The 16,202-nt window shown below is 35.8% G+C and overlaps 1 protein-coding gene across 1 annotated transcript in view; it reads right to left on the minus strand.

Moving 5' to 3' along the window:
* LOC116726737 (rho-related GTP-binding protein RhoN) overlaps positions 1-15,998 on the minus strand; it is a 34,687-nt gene extending 18,689 nt beyond the window's left edge. Inside the window, exons 1-2 of the mRNA XM_032573591.1 lie at positions 15,698-15,998; positions 14,498-14,585 (exon numbers count right to left, since the gene is read on the minus strand). Coding sequence (XP_032429482.1) covers positions 14,498-14,585; positions 15,698-15,802 — 193 coding nt within the window. The 5' untranslated portion in view covers positions 15,803-15,998. The remainder of the gene's footprint in view (positions 1-14,497; positions 14,586-15,697) is intronic.
* Positions 15,999-16,202: the final 204 nt, after the last annotated feature.

Raw genomic sequence — 16,202 nt, forward strand, 5'->3', positions numbered from 1 at the left:
ATCTCTTTGTGATGCTACATTTCTTGCTCAGTAGGCGCAGAAGGAGAACGCCTACTGAGCTTCGCTTAGCCTGAAATCAGCAGGAATCCCTAAAACTAATAACCGAGGGAACAGACTGCATCTGGGCATCTCCTCTTCACATTAAACCTGCTGGCTCCTCTCTCCAGCTCCAACGCTGCCTCATGTTCTCCTCATACATGGAAATCAGACTGCTTATGAATGTCTGCATAAGCAGAAAAACGGGCTGCCGCATCAGAAAAACAGACGTTGAAGGCTGAACTGATTGTTCACAGGCTTGGATTATAAATAAGGACATGATTGAGTCCTAAGTGGTGGGAAAAACCCTTAGGTTCTCTGTGTATTAATCAAAACAATGTGCACTGTCTCGTTCTCTACGCTAGTAATGAACCAACTGTCTGCTTGGAAACATTGTACGATAAAATTAGTAATAAACTGTTATTTCTCTCATCAGTTTATACATTTTATACCATCAGAACTTTAAAATACCAAAGTTAAAAGGCACATCTACATATTTAAAGTGTAAGTAATCCCCAAATCTACTTATTTTTCGCTGGCAAGCTGTTTTAATAGATTATTTAGGGCTCTCTATCTTTACGTTTCTGTGCAAATTTGCATTTGTTTAGTTCCGTATTATTTTGTGTAAAAATGTCTAAATTTGTCAATTGTTGGTTTTTTGATAAAAAGTAGCTAGAGGGGTTTGAAAAGTCGCCAACTATAGCAACAAAGTTTATAAGTAAGCCACAGTGCTTCTCTTAGCCCCTCCAATCATCCCAAAAGTTGGCCACGCCCACTTTCCCTGAAATTTTCCAAAATTTGTCTGGGCAGGGATTATACTTTCATATTAGGGATATTTATACTTTAAGTCATTTTAGGTTTCAAAAATATATTATGTAGAAAAGATCACTTTCTGTAAGTTTATGGGTCTACCCTCCATACAGTGGAGCTCTTGCCTATTTGTAGTTTAGTATTCATACTTTTTTCTGCAAAAATTAACATTTTTCACGTTTTTGTACTTCCATTTGGAAGTACTTCCATTTCTACAAACAGCCCAAGCGCTCAAAATAACCCCACTAAGTTGATTTTTGGCAGTAGATTAATGTTTTTGGTATCTGGAAAATGAGGCGTTTCAAAAACCTCCGGAACGTAAAGTAAACATCAGAAGGCATTGCCCGTTACCTAGCAACCCCAGCAAAGTCCAGCCTGTTACCTAGCAACCCCAGCTGAGCTCCAGTACTTTTGGTTAGCTGGTTTAACTGCTGTATGAATTTGAAATGCTTTGTTGTTGGCTTAACATTTAAAACCACTTGCTGCTTTCTTGTTGAATGTGCAGGAGTCTCTACTTCTGCTTTTCGAAGATGTATGATTGTATAATTGTGCATCTGTTTGCAGCCATTTTCACACGCGAGTGTAAACGTTGAGTTGGAGTTGTGGCCAGCAGCAGCTTGTTTGGATTTAAAGTAACAAGAGGAACTGACCGGACTAAAATCCTATTATCTAAAAATGATTTTGTTCAAAACATGTAATGAAAATGTTTTAAATGGACGTATCCTAACCTGTTCATGGAAACATAATAGGTCACCTTTAAGTACTGACTGCCACTGGAACATTTTACACATTTAGGTTTATGCTATTTTGAGTTATCAAATTCTAAAAAAAAAAAAAAAAAAAAGAACAAATATAGAGAAAAAGTTAATAGCATTTTTGTTTGTGAAGCTATTTTAGGAGAAAATTTTAAACTCTTGTGATATGTTTGAGTTTAAAAGCAAAGAACAATGTTAGTTACAATATGTTGGTAATGATGAGGTTTACCAACATAAACCCGACTCCACTCGGGTTCCTCTGGGGAACCCGACTCGAGTCGCATCTGGACCATTGATTTCCAATGTACTCTTGTTCTTCTAATGGGCTGCCTGAGCAGAAGACGATCCGACCCCGGCTCAGAGTCGCACCATGAAATCCCCCCCGATCCTTATTCATCCTCTTTCACTCCTGATTACTCCAAAACTTCATCCGTTTCGCCACAAATAAATTCACAACAGCAGCCTCTTGGTAAAGGTTGAGCACGACGGCTGCTTTCTGTCACGTCTGGGCTGCGTTTTCAAGGAGCCGGCACGTAAGTGGGGTCATGAAAGCTGCTCATGAATGAGTGATGGGTTCTGGAGGCAGCCTGTGCTGTAGACGCTGCTGACCTGCATGGATAAACACGTCCAACTGGTACTTGAAAGGGCAGGCGGTGCCAGAGATGTTTGCACAGCGTGAGCAAACATCCATGTTCGCCTAAATCCTCGATTTTTCAGACTCGACTGGTTGGTCAAGCTCTTTTCTCAACTCACTTTTCAGATAAATGTATATTTTTTGTAGCTGGTTACTTATTTCAATGTAGGATTTGTGCATAAAGAACAAGATGGATTAAAATTATTCATTGCAGTTACAGCTCATTTTGCAAACATCTGCTTGTTTGGACTCATGTTTCTGGATTTCGGTCAAATTTCCTCTCTTGATTCAGCTGTGGAGACGTATTTAGCTCTTAAGATGCTAATTTCTCCTCCCGTATTTACCAACATGCCACTAATTGAGTCTTTTAAATAAGTGGACGAGGCGTTTGAGAGACATTTTGTCCTGAAAACAGCTGCCTAAAGCGAATGAAATCAAAACATTGAGCTAAAAAACAGTTTAAATCTCTGAGGGAATAAACTAAGCCGAGTGAAATTATCTCCTCTTATAAACTAAACGACGCTGATTATAGCAATTACACAGTGCTGTGGAAAACTACTTGCCCCTCTATAGTTTATTTTTTCTGTCTCATTTAATTTTTTACATGCTCAGGATTTTCTTCATGTCAGAAATGATTAAGTGCAAAAATCGGACCCTACTAATGATTTTAAATATAAATAAAATTACATTTTTTATCTGTTTTTTTTCCAGATCTTGAATCTCAATTCCAATTTTTTCCTGTAGTCCTTTTTTGTTGTTGTTTTTTTGTGTGTGGTCGTTCCTTTTTTAGATCTACTTCTCTTGGCATTAAGTTCAAACTATGTTCCTTTTTATTGCATAATTTTCTGCCAGAATCAAGATTCTTCAGAAAAACACATGCATCCTTCCTCTTTTGTTTTTTTTTATTAAACAAAATGGTGGTTCTTTAAATATTACAACACATTTCTTATAGCAGATATTTATCAAATATTATCAGTTGTCGTTTTTCTCCAAAAGGTCATGAAATATTGTCAGCTCTAAAGTTTATATTTATCTGTAAAAGTTTCAGAGTCCGATTATTAAAACAGTTATTAAAATCTTTTGAGCAAGATTTATATGGACGCAAGGTTTTTCAAACAAGAAGTAAAGTTTAGGAATAAACTTTTCTAAAAGCAGAAACAAAAGAGTTTGACAAAAGGAGACAATTATCTCTAAAACTGCAGCTTTTGGTGCAGAAAACAACTGCAAAATGTAAAGATTTACTTATAAAGTTATTAAATTAACCAGGTAAAAGTGTAATTGGAATGCTGTTATATGATTATTTATAATTAGATTCTGGAAAGCGTTGTCATAATTAGCACCAGGCGATGTAAAGGTCACCTGTTATAATCTAATATGTGACCTTTTTCAAACCTCACATTGGAAAATTGGCTGATTTGTGACTACAGCAGTGGAATTATGTCAATAGCGAGACTCAGTGTAGACCTTAAACATTCACTTTGTTATAAACAAAACATCAAATCAACGCAGCAGAAGATTTTCTGTAGGTTTTTCTAAAATGTAGCCGAGTCTGTAGGTAATTCATAGAAGAAAACATATTTATGGATTTGTTTACACAGGATTTCTACACATTCTGTAATTTAAAGAGTAAAAAACACAATTTTCAGTGTTTCTCAAACTTTCTCAGGCTGAGATCCACTTAATACGTTTAACACTCACAGACCATCTAACATGAAATTTCTCTCGCAATAACACAACATCTTAATACAAACCATCTAGAATGAAAATATTTATTAACTCACTTTGTGTTGTTTTCTTTGTTCATCCTGTTTAGAAAAGTGGTGGTGCTTTGTAAATGTGACTGGTCACGACGGAAATCAAAACCAAAGTTGTTTGTTACAACAACAACAAAAATAATAATATTAAAACTTCACGGCTATTTGTAATTTAAAAGAAAAACAGACTTGAGTTGCGTTGGCAGAAACAAACATTTTCTTTCAGCCTGAAGAAAGCCCGATGTAAACAATAATTTTATTTTCAGCGTTACAGATGCAGTTAGTCAGCAGGGGGCGCAGCGCTGCTCAACGCTCTGCGATCAGGCTAGTTGCAGAACTTTTGTTTTTAGATCACTATTGCGATCGCAAATCTAAAAACAAAACATCTGCAACTCACCTTGAGAAACTGAAAAATAAATTCCTCCAATCAGATAAGTTACATGCGTCAAACTCAAGGTTCGGGGGCCAAATGTGGCCCGCCGTAGCTTTTTATGTGGCCCTCTAGACTCCAAATTACATGAATAAGTCCCACAAGTTTTGCAACAAATCTGCCAAACTCAAAGTTCATATAAGATTCACACAAAATCTACAAATTCCCACAATTCTTCTGACTTTTACTGCAAATCTTTCTCAGAAACATTGAGTTTAAGTGACTCCCTCCTCAGCCTTACTTAGTGCCAAGTTATGGTCAGTGATCGATAACAAAAAGTCACCTTTTACGTCACACATTAGGCCAAATATTATAAAAATTCCTTTCAAATATTTCTAAAATAGAAATCAGTAATTTTGATTGCAATAAAAACATTTAAAAATCACAAAATCCTGGTTGGACTGATCAGTGTGAAAAGATGCTCAGTATTGTTAAATTTTAAGAAACTCTTACTGAATGCTGAAACAAACAGCTGTTTATTGATATTTTAACAGTTTAATGGTTTTATCAATACATTCTGACACAACTGGCCCTTTAAGAACATTCAGAGTTTTGATTTGGCCCAAAATGAAACTGAGTTCGGCACCCCTGATATAAGTAGTAGTTGTTTTCTTTCCACCAGTATCTTCAGGTTTTGTTTTAAGTGAACCAGTCTCAAGAAATTTATCCATTATGTGAAAGCTGCTTTATTTTTAAATAAATTGTATCGTAACTCACAGTTTGTTTCTTTAGTCTCAAATCGCTTTTGTAAACCCATTGGTAGGAGTTTGTACATAGTCAATGCTATTCTAAATCATAACATTTCTAAGTGTTTAATTTCTCCACAGATCCAGCGAAGTTAAAATACTGCTGGAGCAATCAATTTCAGGAAAGCAGAAACTTTTTCCTTCTTATCGCAGCTCAGAAAGTCCGATTGCAGCCTCAGAACTGCAGGAGTTTTGGGATTACCAGAGAAAATGAGGTGAAAAAAGAAAGAGAGAGCGAGAGAGAGACGTGAAGATAGATACAAAGAAAGAGCAAGCTAAGCTAATCGGGTGGCAGAGTGCTGAGGGGACGCGGCCCGTCACCGCGGGTCTCCTGACCTTGACTCGTTGGAAACACAGAAACGGAAAGGAGCTGCAGAGAGGCTGACAGCAGGAGAATATTAGAAGGAATGGATCAAATTAAACAGGAAACTGCAGAGAGAAGCAGATCCAGACACATAAACCGCGTTATGGCTCTCAGGTCAGCTCAGATTTTAAAGTGTCGTTTCCTTTTATGTATATTTGAAGAGTAGCAGCTCTTACGGGAAAAACTGCTGCGTCATCGCAAGTCCTCCAGGTTTAACGGCACAACAAACTGACCTCTGCTGATTTGAGTTGCTTTGAATTAATAAGAAAAACAAAAGCAAAGATTCAGTAAAAATATGAAAACAAATTTAATCCCATTCAGGTTAAGAATCACTGTGCTGCTGTAGACTGACTCTGACGTCACTTAAAAACATATTCGTAGCAAATTTTTACATTTTAAGGCATTAATATGGCAAACATCTATGCATTTTATTGGGATTTTTCATCACAAGCACAAAAAATGCTTAATACTCAAGTAAATGGAACAAAATGAATGTTTTATATTTTTTTAACAAACAAAAATCTGAAGATTGTGTTCAGTGCTTTTTAGTAAATAGTTTAATTTCCTTTATTTATTTAGATATTTTGTTCTCAAAGCAACTCAAACTCAGTCAGAGAGTCTGTATCATCTATTTTAAGGTTTCTCAATTGAATTTAGATCTGGGCTTTGACTAGGCCGTTCTGATACATGAACCATATGATTAATTGCAGCTGAGGCTGTATATTCCTGACGCCTGCATGCATGTTTCTCTTTTATTAAACATATTTCTTGTTTTATTTAAAATTTGTGGTAAAAAGAAACAAATCCAGACACAGGAAGCGGTGATCCATGTTCCACTGTGGCTGCAAATCGTTGACAAAAACGGCTGAACAACAAAAACGTGTCAATGTGTCTTAATAATACAGTTTTACGAGAATCCTTTTAGGTTTTGCATCAGAAATAATTCACATATTTAAATAAAACTACTTTGTTCATTTAAAATTTTGCATGTTTACTGCATTGTTGAGCAGATAAAAATAAAAAACAGTCAGAAGAAATTTATTGTTCCAATTTATTTCTTAAGAATGAATTTTTGTAGCGTCGCTTTTCTATTGTGTAGTTTTATTCCCCGGATCTTGTTAGACAAATCCTTTTCTGTCCTACCATAACAAATGTAATTTGAATATTAAGGTAGTGCAGAAACAAACAATAAGGAATAAATGTCAAATTTAGTGAGATTATGGCAATTTTTTTTATTTGATTTTAACAATAAAACTGAATAAAGTGTGTGAGCTTCGCCTTCAAACGGCTGAATAACAACCATAGAACGATTTTTACCTACGTTCACAGCGGCTTCAAAAACCCACTTTCTGCTAAACTCATCACAAACATCTTAAACCTTGATGTTTTTAAATTTAAAAATGTTTAAAAACTGGTTATTTCTGAGGGTTTTCTGCATGATTTTGATCCAAATCACATGATAAAATATTCATAAATGTTTGAAAATACTGAGTTTTATACTGAAAAAGTGGAGCAGTACAAACTATCAACAGTTATTTAAGATTAAAGGATTTTATTCCTCAGATAATTTTTTTACAGTGTCAGGTTGTGCTTTTGCAGTAATAGATTAATTTATTTTAAGTATAAAGGGTTCCAGGTAGAAAATGTGAGTAAATTTACATCATTCAGATCAATTATTTTACAACAATCTTTGTGTTTTTTCATGTAAAGCAAATTTTTCTTGCACCAACGTTACCTTGCAGGTAAACTGCCTTTTAGATGAAACTCTCCTTGTACTGAACAATAACAGAAACATTACAAATCCAGCATCTCGCTTTTCTTACGTTACATAAAGGGAACAACAGATGTAGTAAAATGTAATAAAGACTCAAGTTAAGACATTTTTTTTCTGAATATTATCTCAAAGAACAGTACTGAGGTCTAACTACAGTCCTGCTTAAAGCAACACTTTTTGTTTTTATTAAAGAAATAAGTCATAATGCGGAAGAGCTTCAATGCAGAACTCGGTTTCATTTGCTGTCCATGAAATTGGAAGAAATAAATGGTGAATGTTGCAGCTGTTTTGTTTCTTTTGACCTTTTCCAGCATCTTCAGAGCAAATTGACCTTTTGGGTCGGAGGAAAACCTCTGCGCTTTTTGGAGTGCTGAACTTTCTTCTCTGGTCTCTTTGCTTGTTATTCTAACTGAAGGAATTGAGTAAAATCAGAAATGCATGGAAATTTAAATGTTAAAGGTGACCTATTGTGCTTCCCTGATCAAGAAAACATAAAGTATTTTCAGAATGGGCCGTTTTAAGGCGTCTTGTCACTTTAAATCCAAATGAGCTGCTGCTGGCCCCCTAACTCAAAGCAAGTCAAGTTTATTTGTGTCGCACATTTCAGCAGCAAAGCGGTTCAAGGTGCTTTATGTAATAAAAACAGAAAATTACAAAGTTACAAAGAAAACACTATAGAGTAAATAAATGAACAGACATTATATTTTGATGGGTGCCAACGTCAAAGTGGCTGCAAACAAATGCGTAATTTTAAAAATCGTACATGTTTGAAAAGCAGAAGTGGAGCCTCCTGCACAACCAACAAGAATACAGCAAGTGCTCTCGGGCTGATAATTCAACAACAAAACATTTGTCTTTTCCAGCAGCCGTTGTACAGCTCTAACAGCCTTCTAAAATCCCTTCTAGAACAAACGTATCTCCGACGATCCAACCAAATTTGCAGTACCGTAATTCCTCAACACTTGGTGCTATCTGAAAAATTCCAATGGTTTCTGAAAGGGGACACATTGAGCGTTCCAGTCAATATCGGGTTATTACGGTAATTTCACTCCCGCCGTAGCAAGGAGTGAAATTAATCTGAGGGACGCTCTTTTAATAGACGGTAAATTGCAAAAATAACTTGCTAGATATTGAAAGTTCCAGTTGTTATGGATAAATGGGCAAAAATATTGACTCACAAGACATTTAAAGAACTTTGTACAATTAAAATAAGCAAAAATATCCAGGCAGACATTGAAGGTTGTGTGAGATCTAGCAGAGGACATCCGTTTTGTCTGGAAGCTGGAAAAATGGAGTTTGGTTTAATGGGAGCAAGTTTGAACCCACTCGTGGTCGCATGTAATGGAGGACGGCGTGAGACGGAGCAGGCAGCGGGCGGTGAAAGGAGATGAAGAATGGAGGCGACAGGGGGCCAAGCGTTTGGTCACACAGGCAGCGGCTGATTAATTAAATCCTGGGTTTGTGTGTGCAGCTCAGCGGCTCGTCTGGCACTTCGCCTAACGCCGTCTCATTTCTCTGAGACACAACGCAGCCTTCCTCGTTCGCTGTTTCAATAATAATGTGTCTTCCTCTGACCTCCACAGCCTCACACCGACATCTTAATATGGTAACGAATCCTTCGCTACTTTGACATAACATCCAGTACTTGAATCCAGTTTTCAGATTTTACCAACTCATCTCAATAATTTGGAATATTGTATTATTTGCTTATTCAAGTGTTAATTTGAATAAGAATAAAAACTGACACCAGTTCAGTAAAGTTACCAAACAAGTTTTCCCCACTGTTGGAAGAAATAGTTACTTTCTGGAAGCAGATTTTTGCAGATTATTTGGAAAATACTTTATATTTAACTGGAAACAGCTTATGTTTTGGTTCATACAACCAACTGCTGTAAATATTGAAACTAAATATTTGTTTGGAAAATGCAAGAAAAGCAATTAAACTTGAAGTGCAGATGAAACCTGAGTGAAGCTGCCTCCCCCAGTTTTGTTTGATCCTTAAAATCAGACAAAATTGATGTCAAACATTTGTGCAGCAACATTTCTGTTTGTGCCGCTATAATTTTAAAGATATTAAGAAATGTTTCCAGAGGTCATGAAAGGTCAACCAGCACCCACAACCTTCTTTAAATCAGATGAAATTGGTGTCAATCAACTCGACTACGTTTGCTGCTGGTTTGTGCAGCAAATGTTTTTTTTGTTTGTGCTGCATCAACTTTTAAGATATTAATGACATTTTAATTTGATTTTGTAAAAGTGGGGGGGCCTGGTTGACCTTTAAACTTTCATTAATATCTTCAAAACCAAAGCAGCACAAACATAGTCGAGTTGATTGACACCAATTTTGCCTGATTTGAAGAAGGCAGAGGTCCGGTTGACCTTTCCTGACCTCTGGAAGGTGGGAGGGCCTCGTCGTCACTCGATTAAAGATGAGACCATAGAAATCCAAAGTGCTGCATCTGGAAGATATGAAAAATTTCCCTTTGACAACCTTCTTTTGTTTAGGTTTTCTTTTCTCTTTCTGTGAGAATTAAAAATAAAAAATATTCAGCAGAGAGATTGAAAACGGAAGGAATTTCAGTTTAGATCCAAACAACTTTGTTAACAAACATAATTTGTTCCACTTTGTTTGATGCTAATGACTCCTGACTTTAATGGACTTTAATTTCATTTCATTTATCTGGAAGGGACAAGGCACATCAGTTAACATTTTTGTAATTGTGCCACAATTAGACAAAATGCTATTTTTTCTCTGGACAATGAGTAATTTCTCTTGCTAAAGTAAAAAAAAATTATACAAATAAGGTTAATATGACTTAACACATTTAGTAAATACAAATGTAAAATACAAAAGAAGGAAACTACAACACAATTATTATAAAAGTTATAAGAGGTAATTCAAACTAAATTAGTTTTGTATGTTGTTCTTTATACTTTTGTTGAACTTTTTTGTTGTTGTTTCAATAATATTAAGAAAAATTGCAAGAAAAAAACACAAACTAATTGAGATTCTCAGATCTGTAATACAGGTAGGTAATGTAAAAGTTGCAGAAAGTTGAGTGGAAGGAAAAACGGTGGCAGAAAATAGTGCACAATGAAAGGAGATAAACACAGAGGATAACTAATAAAAACTAAGCTGAAACAAACAATAATTAGCTAATACAAACTAGCAAGCGCACTCTTAAAACTAATTAAAACTAACTGAACGAAAGAAGAAGAATCTTCTGAAAAATTTGCAAAAATCAATGCTTCTGAATATCTGAAGTAAATTAACTTTTCAATTGTATTTTAATTTACAGATATGCCCCTAAATGTGTTTCAAATTTCATCTTCAAACAGCAGATCTTGTTTGAAATGCTGGATTAGTTTCTGACTTTCATCCGCAGAGAGACGGACAATGAACGCCGAACCTACGCCGCCATCCTGAAAGCTTCACTACGTCAGCCACGTTTAACGCATGCCTGCACACTCCCGTACACGCACATCAGCAAAACTGGCTCCAAATGCCTGAAACTCAGCAGTAAACTGCCTGAAAAGTGACAAAACAGGAGCAGAACAGTCAAGTTTCAAAGATCTGTTAGCAGTACTGTATTTCTTCAGCCTTTAAAACAAGAATTTAAGAATTTACAAGGGATATTTACGCAAATCAGGTTCATTTTGGTGAATCTCGTCATCTTCAGGTGTAAACTGAGTCAAATCAGACCCAGATTTGCCGAACCAAAGCTGTGCTCCAGCTACGCCGCCAACAGGAAGGAGAAAATAAATAATGAATGATGTACTTGAAACAGAAACCCTCGACAGCAAACAGATAGCTGTTTTTGAAGGGATGGCGCAGCCCATTGTGTAAACACAAACCCAGCGATTGGAGCCAAAGCAGCGACCGCAGACTCTCTGATAGCAACCTTGTTAAATATATAATTAGCTGCCTCTTATTTCCCACAGGTCTGGTTACCATTGGCCAGGTGAGTCGTTGGTATTGGCAGAAATACAGACTCCAGAAAGGCTTAAACCGCTTCCTTTAGTCGCAAGAAGCCACAGTTTAATATAGCTTTAGAGATTCATGACGGTCAGTGGCCAAAACTGATGAGTTGTAAGTAATCAGGAGTCGGTTTTCAATTAAAAACACTGTTTTAATTGTTAGCTCCTTTCATTTTAGCCGCTCAGCAATACATTAAACATGTGGTATTTCAATAAAACCAATATATGGTAGGTCTGAAAAAGGTTCTCAGATGTTTGCCTTAACAAAAAGCAAAATACTGCAGTTTATTAACTCTATATTTGAATATTTTTCTATTTTATTGCTCTCAAAAAAAGTTGTTTTTTTTAAAACTCTCTCTGTATGAATGTGAGTCCGTTTAACACTTTAAATCCAAACAAGCAGCCATTTTACAGCACATAAAACCAGCTGACCAAACATGCTGGAACTCAGTTCGGGTTGCTAGGTGACGGGCGGAATTCCGCTGGGGTTGCTAGGTAACGGGCTGGGCTTGCATTCAGGAGGGGTTTTGAGTTTGAGTTTGACTTTATTGACCGTAGTGTAATAAAATAAAATAAATTTAGAACAAAAGCAAAGATTTATTCCAAACACCTAAAACCTTATTACCAAAATAAGCAGGTGGGTGTTTGTTTTTGGAAGCAGTTGAGACCCAAATGGAAGCACTAAAACCTGCAAAATGTGAATTTTGTGTAATAAATCCCCTTTAAGTGTCCAAGCTGTCAACGGTTTCGGGCCTCCCTGGATATGAGGAAGTTTGTTTTGTTTTTTGCCATACAGATTTAGACACAGACATATATTTAGATCGAGCGGAGGCTGACGGGAGCATTTAAAATGCAGAAGAAGAGCATTCCTTGTGATATTAAACCCGACCCAAGAGGCTGTTCATCAGGTTTGATCACATTCCCAGCACTATGGTACGGTGCCACATGCTGAAAGAGGAGCTTCATTCTTAACTAAAGAGGAGAAAATTACTGTTTAAGCGTCCCGCTGGAGTAATTGTTATTCACAAAACAACTCGGTGAGGAAAGAGGTGTGTTTGAACGAGGCAGCAGTTTCAGAAGGCGTTTTGTATGAAACATGGTGGCCTCACCCACAGCAGCTGCAGCTCTTAATCTCCAGCTTGTTTAGCTGGTCTGATGGGCGGCGGTTGCTGCACCGATGTGCATTAAAGCTCCTCTCGGCGCTGCATGTGAAGTTTTGTTCGAGTGTTGCCACATAAACGTGAAGGAAAGTGAAAGAGGTTTAAAAGTGCAAGAGAGAAAAAAAACTCGTTTGTATCTACAGAGGAAAAATATCCAAGTCTGAAAGTCTGACTCATGTTGCCGTTGAAAAACATTTATAACCCTTGACGTTATAAACATCAAAGCATTTTATTTAGATATTATGTGACTCAATATCTGCAGGCAAAAAAATATATTTTTAATCTTTCTGTTGCATGAGTTTCTTTCTCTTTCATCAAATCAATTGTTAGTGATTTTGATTTTGAACTCTGTTAAGTGAACATAAACTCAAAATAGATGAATGAGAGTTTTATATCATAAAAACGAGGATTTTACAGCATTTCGACAAATTGAGGCAGGAGTTTTGTTGAAGTGTGGTGGATATTCTTATTGTAAAAGTTGAATTTAATTGATCTAAAACCCCAATATTGAAATACAACTCTGGTTCTTTAGTTTATACAGTAATTATATTTTAACCTTGGTAAGTATTTGAACGGTTTGAGAGAAATATATTAGAAACAAGGCCAACATTTCTTCTGGTTGTAAAGTGGAAGGAAAAAGAAACATTGTTATCAAATAAGTTTGTATATAAAACTCTTAAAAGTGTGGTGTGTGTTTGTTTAACTGTATGTACTTTGATAAATACAACTAAATACCTTAAAAAGTAAACTATACTCTCACTTGAGTCCATCTGTTTTTAATTTAATCATAGCATCTGCAACTGTTCTGTGGCAGCATTAGAGATTATTAAACATCAGTATGAAAAAATAAATAAATGAAAATGTAAAACAATGACTTTTTAAAAGAAATTAAAAATAAAAATTATCATTAAAAAATTAAGATAATAAATTAATTTTTAAAAAGTCAAAGTTACCCTGAAAAGACACATGATGCAAGTCGCATCAATGACTTAGAACAGAGGTGTCCAAAGTGTGGCACGAGGGCCGTTTGTGGCCCTTGAAATTATCTTATTCGGCCCCTGAGCATAAGTCAAGAATGGTAAAAATTTGCCCAACCAAATAGAAAACAATAGATAATCCCCCCCAAACCCTAAAATGTTTTAATTTCCTGTTTTTCTTTTAATAAGGAAACAATCAAAAGTCGTTTTTATGTTTTAGATCTTTAATGATTTATGGATTTCATTAAAAAAGTTTATTATTGTATGACAGAGTATTAAGGCCACGCTAAGAAAATAAAATAATGAAATTACGAGAATAAAGTCATAAAATTACAAGAGTGAAGCTGTGCAATAATAAAATCAGAATAATACAAAAATAAAGTTAATATTACGACTTTATATAAAGAGTTTATTCTTGAAATATTACAACTTTATTCTCTTACAAGTTTATTCTCTTAATGTTATTATTTTATTCTTGTAATTTCATTTTTATTAAATTTTTTTCTCCTTAGTACTCTGTCAAAATGTTGAACAGGTAAAAATAAAACATAAAAAAGACAGAAAAATCACTTAAATTTTTTATTCAATTTGTTTACCGATGCTTAGACCTAAAAGTAATTGAGCCTTGCAAGTGCAGGCCACACTTTTCAGATTTTTATTTGTAAAAAATTTGAAAACATTTTTTCCATTATTTTTCTTCCACTTCACAATTTTGTGCTACTTTGTCCTGAATCACATAAAATCCCAGTAAAGCACGTTGAAGTTCGTACCTGATGAAATGAAGCTCACTGGATGCGAACATTTTCCAGCTCAGTGTGATTGAAAGCATAAAATAAACGTCAGTTTATTCATGTTGAGTAAAAGCTCAACATGAAGACATCGACACTTTGCATGTCAGTAGAACGAGCCTGTGAAACTGGCTCTGTCACGTGCTGATGACAGTTCATAATTAATGACACATAAAGACGTGACGACAGTGTGAAAACGGTACATGAATAAATGAATAAATGCTCGGCAGAAAGCCGTGAAACGCTCAGGAAATGTCTGTTTGAGGCGGCAGCTTTTGTCGTGAATCCTACCTGAAGTGTCCCACATGTTCAGCTCAATCCTCTGCTTGTCGATTTCGAAACTGGCTGTGTAGTTCTCAAACACGGTGGGAACGTAGTTCTGCAACGAGACGGCATGAGGTCAGAGAAATTTGGGCAGGTTTTTCCTTCCGTAGAGCAGTCAGATTTATATTTTTAACATAAATTGCAGTGTTGGAGAGAAAAACCAGCACTGAATGTCAAGAGGAATTAGATGGAAAATAAAGCATTTCGCAGCTTTGACGGTTTATGTCCATTAGCTTTGATTATGTAAATAAAGATACAAACTTATAGTAAATAAATCAGTTTCTAGCTTCTAAATTGATACCAATTTATTTAGAGATTCCATTTAGTTGTGATTTTAAAAAAACACACACAATTGGGTAATTATAATATCGATTTTCTTTCTTTAAATTGAATTTTTTTAAAGGTACGGTAAGAGGGAAATCCCCGCCAATCGTGCTTTTGAGTGTGTTTGGGTTGATGACGTCACAAGAGGCACATGCCAATGAAGGTGAATAAGAAATTTTGGACAAATTTTGAAATAGATTTCAGCCACATTTGAATAAAGATAAATTCAACTTTATATATATTTTAGGCAGAGGTTGACTTATTTATTAATTTATTACGTATTTTATCGATTTTACATGGATTGCTATGCTTAATTATTTGGACGGTATTTACATCCAAGCAATAAATTCTTATATTTTAAACTATGTTAAAAGTAAAATCATTACTTGAATTGTTTGTTTAGCAATTTTATTACAATCTTAATCAACATAAAAGCCTTTAAAGTTGTGTTGAGTAGGAAGACCCGATGAAGTGACATTAACTGTCACCAGGAGACTGATTCATTTATTGATTTTTCTTCTTTTTTAAAAAAAGAAAAAGTATAAAATGTAAAATGTTCACAAAAGTTTGTTTAAATATTATCTTTTATGGGTATTTGAACTAAACTAGAGACTGCATCTTAAAAATGTCCGTTCCAATCACATGCAGGTTTAAATAAACATATATCAAAATCAATTTTTATTACGTCATAACTTGAACACTGGCAGCTAATAAACAAAAGCTGACTTTTCAAGTTTTATGCCACAACAGTAAATAAATTAAACCGTCTCAGCGCCGTTTTATGAGGCTTTGAAATATCCACGGATGCGTTTTGTTTTCTGAAAATAATAAATGTGTTTTTACCTCTGAATACGAGTCTTTGGCAAAAACGTGGAGGAGAGCCGTCTTCCCACACTGAGAGTCCCCGACCACCACGATCTTACAGCGAAGTAAAGCCTTGCTCTCCATCACTGGATGGTTCTGCTTGTCATTTAGATCCCTGTCTGCGGGTCGCGGAGCAGAGGTTCTGGTGGTTCCGGAGGATTCCTCCTGAGAAATGAAGCGGCGGGGGAACAGTTCAGTCCCACACGGTCCCGGTCTGGTTCGGCGGCACCATACTCCGCGCTGCGCTGCGCTGCTCTGCTCCAACAGGCGAGGAGTTCTGGGATCGTACCTGGACGTAAAGGTGACGCACATAAAGATCTGCTTCCGTTTCAGCTCTATCGCAATAAAAGCGCAAAACGTTTCTGCAATAGTTTGAAATTACCTTCAAAGATTAAATGTATCCATCTGCAAATTAAATGTAAGTATTTTTTAATCGAATTGAATCTAAGTTAAACACAAAAATAATTAGGTTTTGACATTTTGA

Source organism: Xiphophorus hellerii, chromosome 10 (assembly GCF_003331165.1).
Source record: "Xiphophorus hellerii strain 12219 chromosome 10, Xiphophorus_hellerii-4.1, whole genome shotgun sequence".
Taxonomy (NCBI): domain Eukaryota; kingdom Metazoa; phylum Chordata; class Actinopteri; order Cyprinodontiformes; family Poeciliidae; genus Xiphophorus; species Xiphophorus hellerii.